At 45.0% G+C, this 9,347-nt stretch overlaps 1 protein-coding gene across 1 annotated transcript; it reads left to right on the top strand.

Annotated features, from left to right (window-relative positions):
- Window positions 1-396: 396 nt before the first annotated feature.
- Npbwr1 (neuropeptides B and W receptor 1) lies at window positions 397-2,377 on the top strand. Its single transcript, XM_048419774.3, has one exon. The coding sequence runs from the start codon at window positions 451-453 to the stop codon at window positions 1,438-1,440; it is 990 nt and encodes a 329-aa protein (XP_048275731.1). The 5' UTR covers window positions 397-450; the 3' UTR covers window positions 1,441-2,377.
- The last annotated feature ends 6,970 nt before the right edge of the window (window positions 2,378-9,347 follow it).

Raw genomic sequence — 9,347 nt, 5'->3', positions numbered from 1 at the left:
GAAACTTGCTATTCGGTGGGGTGGGGTGACCCGAGTGTGTCCTGGTGCTCTAAAACAGGGCGTGAGGTGGATTTACACGTTCTTAGGAGTTAAGAAGCTTCTTTGATGTATTCAGTGGACTGGAATCAGATCTCGACAGGTGGAGGGAAGGGCTTGGGACCCAGCAGCCACCTCCAACTCTGAACCTTGCTTCTCCCTAAAGCTACACCTGGAGGAATCTAACCTGTGTTTTTAATTCTGCTTCCAGCCAACGAGTCCCCGGCGACAGTAGGCTGAGTAGTTTGCGGGGAACGCCCCCTCCGGTGCTTCGCTACAGAAAGGCTCAGAGACTCAGGCAGTGCCCGGGTGCAGATCCCTGTCAACGCGGACTTACAGACTTACAGGACTTACAGTCCTGCGGGGATACTGAGTGGAATCGGAGTGGTCGCCGGCTTCCCTGCCGTCGCCAAGATGCACAACTTGTCGCTCTCCGAGCCTGGCGGGGGCAATGTGTCGTGCGGCGGCTCGGCTCTGGGCTGTCCCAACGGGTCGAGCCCCGCACCTTTGCCGCTGCCCCGGCCACTGGCGGTCGCAGTGCCTGTCGTCTACGCGGTGATCTGCGCGGTGGGACTGGCGGGCAACTCAGCGGTGCTGTACGTGCTGCTGCGCGCGCCACGAATGAAGACTGTCACCAACGTGTTCATCCTCAACCTGGCTATCGCCGACGAGCTCTTCACCCTGGTGCTGCCCATCAACATCGCCGACTTCCTGCTGAGGCGCTGGCCCTTCGGGGAGGTCATGTGCAAGCTCATCGTGGCCGTCGACCAGTACAACACCTTCTCTAGCCTCTACTTCCTCACCGTCATGAGCGCGGACCGCTACCTGGTGGTGCTGGCCACAGCCGAGTCGCGCCGGGTGTCGGGGCGCACTTACGGTGCTGCGCGCGCTGTCAGCCTGGCGGTGTGGGTGCTGGTGACTCTGGTCGTGCTGCCCTTCGCGGTGTTCGCCCGGCTGGACGAGGAGCAAGGCCGGCGCCAGTGCGTGCTGGTCTTCCCGCAGCCAGAAGCTTTTTGGTGGCGTGCTAGCCGCCTGTACACACTGGTGCTGGGCTTCGCCATCCCGGTCTCCACGATTTGCGCCCTCTATACCACCCTGCTGTGCCGGCTGCGTGCCATCCACCTAGACAGTCACGCCAAGGCTCTGGACCGAGCCAAGAAGCGTGTGACCTTGTTGGTGACAGCGATCCTGGCCGTGTGCCTCATCTGCTGGACGCCTTACCACTTGAGCACCATAGTGGCACTCACCACCGACCTGCCTCAAACACCGCTGGTCATCGGCATCTCTTACTTCATCACCAGCCTGAGTTATGCCAACAGCTGCCTCAACCCCTTTCTCTACGCCTTCCTGGATGACGGCTTCCGCAGGAGCCTTCGGCAGCTGGTATCCTGCCGAGCTGCCTGATGCCCTGTGGACCCGAGGCAGCACTGCCAGCTGGTTTCAGGTGAATCCCAAGCAGCAGGCCAGACGTCCTGGACGTCCCAAGGCCCCTTCCCGGCATACAGAACCTCAAGCCCTTCTCAGAACTGAGTGATCCCGGATTTCACCAGCCCTTAGGTGAGGCCCAGGGCAGCTTAGGTAAAGACAAGGCACTGGTTTCTCCCTACAGCTAAGGGCGGAGCTTGACCCTTGAACTTAGGGAAAGTGACAGGCAGTGTTGTTGAAACATGAATCCAACTCTTCCCTCATCTTCTCCAGAGTAGGACATCCCTAGGATGTCGCAGGCGCCCCCCTCCGGCGTCTCAGCGCTAGACTGTGTATTTTGCTTCTTTACCTTCCACGACAGATGCCAGTGATTTTGATCACTCTGGTAAACAGTCTGTCCTGAACATTCTAATTGTCTGGGAACGGCGTTAAAGACACGGTTACTAGCGGTGTGGAGTCGAGCATGCCTGATGAAGGAGGCTGGAGCCTGGCTATGACTGACAAGAATAGAGATAATCACTCATCCAGTCTCCCAGACAACCTTCTTTCCAACCCCTGGACTCAGCCTAAAGATCCCAAGAGCCAGGAGACCAGAGAAATCACCAGAGTCGGTTTCCAGCGCCCTCTTGAGGAGCCAGGTATCCAGCGAGTTTCCGTGAACAGTTTTTACTCTGGGAGGGGGTTGGGGGGGAACCAGCCAACAGCTCTTAAAATCCCTATCCTTCGTGGTGTCCGTAAGTACTCCAAAACATCCCTCCCTCCTGCCTCCTGGACTTCACTGGTCTCACTTACGACCTGAACCATTTTAATTGTGTGTACAGTTTTTCAGGACGAAGAACTCTGTAAATAACACATATATCTTCATCTCACAGGCTACTCGGAGGACTGTAAAATTACAGAAGTGCAACTTGTTTCATCCTTGGCTCCACTTATTGAATATTCTTTCAGGACCTCCCTTCAGGGCAGCCCGGAAGAAGACCCACATGGCACCCCAGCCTTTTCAAGGCTAGACCCTTGCTTACACTCTAACCACAGGGAACTCCTAAGCTTTGTTCAGTTCTAGGGATTGCCTCTGAAAGCCCACGGAACATCTGTTTCTGCTTTCCCACAGGGATAGCTGGACAAGCTTAGAGAGAGGTCTGACCAGCCCTCTGCAGTCTGCACCTCAGACACTAGGTCTGGGATGACCAGACTCATCAAAGACTGCACTGTCTTAAATGGTGTGTTTAGGATGAATCATTGGAAGAAATGATATGATTTTAAGGTTTGTCTCCTACGGGAAAGTTCGATTTTATGCATAACAAGAGTGTTGGTATCAGATTTTGTTTACCTAGTTTGGTACTCAAACAAATTTCTCTGTTAATTATATTCAAAAGACCCTTCAAAAATATGCAGAAGGATCCCCAAAAGCCAGTACATACAGATGAAACAAGACCCAGTGTTTGGATGCTCACCTTCCTAGACCTGGAGGGAGGGGGGAGGAACTTGAACTTTCCACAGGACAGGAAACCCTGACTGCTCTTAGGACTGGAGAGGAAGGAGGAGAGGGAGTGCGGGGAATGGGAGGGTATGGAGAGGAGGGGAGGAAGTGGAAATTTTTATAAATAAATAAATAAATTTAAAAAAATATGCAGAAGGGAAACGCTCTCTTGCAAGAGGAAATCCAAGCCCCTCTCTGATTTTGGTGAATGAGAATTGGTTCCTTAGTTCTGGAGATGTAGGAAAATTAAGATAATTATTAGTTGAGAGTGTTAATCTAGAGGCTGTGTGTCTTGTGTGTAAATAACAGTAAATTGATCAAAATAAAGCTTTCCATCCGTCATGCATTTGAACCGTCATGGCTTCAGAACTAGCCTCTGATGTGTCTTCAGAAGGATCTGGAATTTGCTCATAGTCTATAAATTTCTGGGTAACATTCTACAGGAATTTCATTAAAATGTAATTCTTGTATGAGTGCTCTATAATTTTTCAAAAATAGGCTTTAAAGTTGAGTGACATTTAAATTGCACAGGGCGATGGATAAAAGCTATGATGGAACTTTGACCACAGATGCCAAACGCCATCACCTTAATTGGAAATTTGCCTTCTCTAGCATAGTAACAGCACAGATCAGAGGGAGGCTTAGGTAGTTCTCTGTTCATTGCACCACCCTTTCCTGAGATGGGCCTGTCTCTCTCCTGTGGTCTCTGGATGCTGGTGGAGAAACACAGGTATGGGTATTATTTTGTCCCTTCCCTCACATCCAGGTACAGACTGGCAAGCTAGTTTGCACAAGAGAACTCAGTATCAGTGTCACTTTGGCTTCCTAGGTTTCTGGTTATCACTGTATCACTTTCAGGCCATCACCATTTTGTGAGACTTGGGAGTCCTGACAGTATGTGTAATACCTGCCCTTTATGCCTTAGGTAATACATAGAATAAATAAGCAAACAAGTCATGCAGGAGTAGAAGTTATAATTCCATGTTAATTCTTACAGCCTGTGTAAACTATGCTGTCTGACTTTACCACTTCTCATATTTAAAAATGTGGATTTGGTTTTATTTAATTTAGTGTAACTGAAAATGTGGTTTTTATGCTTTTTCAAGAAATGCAGGGATTTGCTAATCAACTGCAGATTTCAGTCTAAAATAAAAGCTAAAATATTCTGTGTGATGAATGTATATTGTGTTTCAAAAAAAGCCAAAAAATAAAAGAAACCAAGCAATAACAACAAAAACCAAAACTGGGACTCTTACCCCACATAATGAACTTGAATCCCATGGTCAGGAAGGCAAAACAAGCATGATCAAGAGACAAGAGAGTAGAGAAAGATTGCCTGAAGCTGGTGAGGAGAGTTTGAAAAATGATGCAAGACCATGCAAGACCATTTGGCAGGGGAGTGTAGGAAATTTATCTGGAAAACCTGTACATATAGTTCTGGGAAAGCACCTCAGGACAAGTTAGATGGATGCTACTGAGCATGCTCAGTGGAAGTTCATAGTTCAAGAGGGAAAATGGAGGCAGGAACACATCTGAGCATATTCAACTTGCATAGCAGACATGTGATGGGCAATATTCCTGGCTGTGCTCAGTTTGCATCATGAATGCTGGGTGGTCAACCTTGCAGTTGTACTGCAGTTCTGAACCATAACTAAAGTTCATGGGATGTTCCATGAAATCTCCTTTCCAAGTAGGTTTTAGCTATGGCCAAAGACCTGGACCCTTGGAATGTGAGTTAATGCAGGAACCACAACATCAAATGATTACCAGTCACTTAACTTGCAAAGTTTTGAAAATATTGTCTTTACGGAAAAGTCAGACAAACAATCAAAGAAAAAAGTGATATAAAATAAAGATTTAAATCCTCACACATGTCTTTTAATTTGATTCTTATGAATAGGATACAAAGCTTGGCCCAGGATTCCAGAACTTACATTGGCCATAGAAAGGATAATAAAATTTTACCATACAACCATAAATTTTCTAACTTAAAAATTTGAGCAACCTTGGGGAAGGTGAGAAGAAAAGGACTGCTAAGTTACTAGCAAACATATGTCATTCCATTAACAGTATACCCAGACATGGCCCAAATGTGTGCATGGCAGAGAGCCTCACTGAAACCCCTCCTTTCTCCAGCAACTTGCCTCAAGAAGGAACCTTAACCAACCATGGACGGTGTTATAGATTGAAGATCAAGTGTTCCCCATAGGCTCATGGATTTGAACTCTTGGTTGTTGGTAATGTTTGGGAGGTGATGGAAACCTTTGAGATCAGGATTCTGAATGGCAGAAATCAGACCCTGAGAGACACTGTGTTATTAGCCTTCTTTGGGTACTATTCTCTGCTTCCTGCCTGCTCTGATGTAAGAAGCCACCCTATGCTCCCACCAGTAGGGGCTGACTGAACCACTGCTACCACCATGCCATCCTGACCATGACATAGTGTGGGAAGTCCTTCTGTATATGTGTTCTTTTCATTGGTTAATAAATAAAGAAGTTTTTTTCCTTGGTCTGTGATAGGGCAGAGTAGAGCTAGGCAGGGAAAACTAAACTGAATGCTGCGAGAAAGAAGATGGAGTCGCAAGATGCCATGTAGCCACTGCCAGAGACACACATGATAGAACCTTGCAGGTAAGCCACAGCCGTGTGACAATACACAGATTAATGGAGATAGGTTAATTTAGGTTGTAAGAGCTAGCCAATAATAAATTAGAGCAGTGATTTAAACAATACAGTTTCTGTATGATTATTTTGGGTTTAGGCAGCTGGGAACAAATGAGCGATCTCCACCAACAATGATAGACTAAAAATTCTGTGGAACTATGAATCAAAATAAAACCTTGCTTCTTTAAATGGCATTGGTTGCACATTCCATATAGTGACAAAAGTACCTAGTCTTATTTTATTTTGGCAAAGATAGATTGGGTTGCAATGGTAATTTGCTGTAGTAAGATTGATAGTAAGCTCCAGAAAGAGTTGGTGTATTTGTGTTATTTCACAGATCAAGAAAGGTACATATGTTGTTTCGTCATAGAGAATGATAACTGTAGTAGGCTCTTGAACTAGAGCTATCTTATCAAAGTATTCCTAAGACTACTACAAATGCTAAATCTGTCTTGAATAAAATTGGTTTCTGGAACAGCCCTAAATTCCTAAACCATGTGACCCTAAGCTAAAAGTTAACCGCTGATCATCTAACTGCAATCTCTTCTCTTCTGTAAACAACATTTGCTTTCTGTAAGCAACACATTTGCATTTTTTTTTGCTCTTTAGAAATCAAACCAACTGGAAATTGGGGGTGCTTCCTGCTAATCGGTCCAACACACCCCACTGGTGGTAAATAAAGACTCCATTTAGCTTGTTCAGGCTTCTCAAGAGTTCTTTTCTTCTGGTACCTTTTAACAATAACAATGATAACGAAGTTTAATAGTAAGACTTCAATGCTGGGGTGTTGCCCTCTGAGAGAATGCTTACCTAGGATCATGGGGACCCCTGATTTTGATCCCAAATAGAAGAGGGAAGGAGAAAGGGAGACTATAAATAAAATGACAGTCCTAGCTCAGCCTTGCAAAACATATGGAGTAGTTCATATACAAAAATAAAAGTATATTATCTAGAACATGCCCCTTGGTCAATTGCAAAGGCCCTTCACACCGTAGCCTCTAGACCCCATACCTGTGGAGGTATGCTCCAGCTAAACAGAGTGCTAGGCTGCTCTGTTTCATTTGGAATACAGTTAGCAATGCATGATACTCTCCTTGGATGTCTGTTTATACCATATCTCATGAGATTACCTGGCAACATCATATCATTTAAAAGGACAATAGCAAAAGATAGGCAAAGTGAAGAAAAGACAAAATGATGTATTCCAGAAACTATCAAATGGATAGAGTATTTGTGTGGGAGGTCCTTCTGTCTGTGTGTTGCTTTTATTGGTTGATGAATAAAGAACTGGCTTGGCCTACAGCATGGGAGGAGGAAGGTGGAATCAGAGAGAAGCCATGGAGCCTCTGCTGAAGACAGATGCTGAAACTTTTGCCAGTAAGTTATAGCCATGTGGCAATACACAGATTAATAGAAATGGGTTAAATTAATATGTAAGAGTTAGCCAATAAGATTCTAGAGCTAATGGGCCAAGCAGTGCTTTAATTATTACAGTTTCTGTGTGATTATTTTGGGTCTAATCTAGCCAGGAGGCTGGGAACCAACAAGCAGCCTCCCTCCAACAGAATATGTGCACGCACAATGCAGATCAGCCTTCCTCTTGTGACAGACACTGCCCTGGAGCAAGAGCATTTCACACTCCACAGAGTGTTCTTGGCTACACATCTACACCAGATTAGTGTTCTAGCAGGACATAGCCAAGGGATCATTTTGTGAAATCCAAATCTAACAAAGAAGTGGTGTTTAGGTCATCCTGCCTTTATTCTAAGAGTCCTGAAGAACAGACTCAATGACCACAGTAATCAGCCAGTTGCATACTGCAGGGGTACAGGTGGAGCTCTGTATTCAATTATGTATGTCCAATAAGGTGGGAGACAGTGTCAGTGCTCCCAATGAGGGACTTATCTGTTAATGGAGTTTTTCTTTCGTCTCAATAGCCTGGTCCCAAACAAACACACAGTCTTAAATTAAACACAAAATGCTTGGCCTACAACTCAGGCTTATTACTAATTAGCTTTTACAACTCAAATTAACCCATTTCTATTAAGCTACATGACTTGTGGCTTTGCCAGCCCTCTATCATCTTGTTCCCCTGCAGCTGGCTCATTTCTACCTCCCTGACCCCACCCTTTTTCCTCTCTGTATTTTCAGTTTGGCTTTCCCACCTAGCCTTATTCTGCTTTCCTATAGGCCAGATCAGCTTTATTATTAATCAATGAGAGCAATACATATTCACAACATATAGAAGTATTATTCCATAGAACTTGTTATTTATAATCACAACAAAATTCCATGTGCTTCATCTGTTTGACTGAGTAGCTTATTTCAAGCAGCAAGAACTTTTTCTGCCAGTAGAGGAAAGACAAGCCATATTTAGGCAAGGTGGCACGGATGAAGTAACCAAACTGCAAAGAATGTAAATATTATTATTTCAGAAACATCTATTGAAGGACCTGCATGCTTATTTTTTAGGTTGCTTTGGTTGCAATAACTCTGCTCTCCTGTTAAAAATTCCACTCGTGCCCATTTCTCAACCTGTTCTCTTTGTAAAGACATACTGGTTAAAGTCAGAAGGGAGTTTTCCACATAATTTCCTTTTTTTAAAGTGCAATTTAAGTTTATTATTGCAGTTAGTTGTTAAGATTAGGATATTACATTCACAGCACCAGAAAGAAATAAGTAACTGTAAAAACATTTTAAATGTGCAAAAGTGAGGTTTTTTGAACCTTGTTTGTTTGCACTTGAATGGAAGATTATATCTAGGTGATTTCAAATCTTTCAGAACAAGCTGTGGGCCAGTGAGATGGCTCAGTGGTGAAAGGTTCTTGCTGCTCAAGCCTGGCAATATGAGTTTGATTCCAGAAAGCCATATAAAGATGGAGGAAGAGAACCACCTCCAGAGGTGTCCTCTGACTGCCATGTTGGAGCCAAGATTTGTTCTCTCATGTAACCATGATGTATACACACAAAGAGAGAAAAGAAAAAAACCAATAACCCATGTAGTCTTTTATGTAAAAAAATTAAGTTTTGAACCTTCAATAGTTTTAGTTTTATCTAAATAATATACATATATGAGTTGAGCTTATAGGCCTGTCCTGGAAAACGTCATTGAACCATGCACTCCTGTCTACTCCTTCTAGACCTGATGCCCTTCAAGAGTTAATTCAGTTATTTATGCTTATACTTCACTATTTAATTCATTGTGAAACATGATTAGGGAAGAAATTCATGCTCCTCCCCCATGCAATTCTGATCAGGCGGATGCTAACCACCTACAGTTCAGTCAGGACCCTCAAGGCCTGGCATGGTAGAAAGACATCCCTGGGCCCACAGGGGCCTTGCCGTGATGGGCAGCTAGGTCCCATTATGATGAGCAAATATGGGAGAGAAAGAGGAGAGGAGTGGTTCATGTGCTGCAGAAAGAGGCACAATAGAAGAAATGAAGGCAGTGGGCAGGATGATGTGGGGGGAGGCCTGTTTGTCACCCTGGGCCATGGTGACATTTGGACCTGAATTACTGTCAAGGACCATGTCTAGGTCCATGGTCCTAACACAGCCAGCGTCTGTAAGGGCACTCACAGTCCAAGTTGCCACCAAAGTTCAGAGAGATGCCTAGTATCTGGGTTGTCCCCTCTGGCCATGTAGGTGTCTGAGGACCACTGTGGGAACCAGACCGATGCGAGCGGCCTGTGCTGCCACCTGGAGGCATAGTGTTATCTAGGCCTGAACTGCTGCTTAGAGCC

Source organism: Myodes glareolus, chromosome 16, assembly GCF_982192425.1.
Source record: "Myodes glareolus chromosome 16, mMyoGla1.1, whole genome shotgun sequence".
Taxonomy (NCBI): Eukaryota; Metazoa; Chordata; class Mammalia; order Rodentia; family Cricetidae; genus Myodes; species Myodes glareolus.
The sequence above is the reverse complement of the archived record's forward strand: the minus strand, read 5'-3'. Positions and strand labels throughout refer to the sequence as shown.

What these genes read in the sequence shown, in the direction of transcription:
- Npbwr1 (XM_048419774.3), top strand. Translation starts at nt 451, where the DNA reads ATGCACAACTTGTCGCTCTCCGAGCCTGGCGGGGGCAATGTGTCGTGC.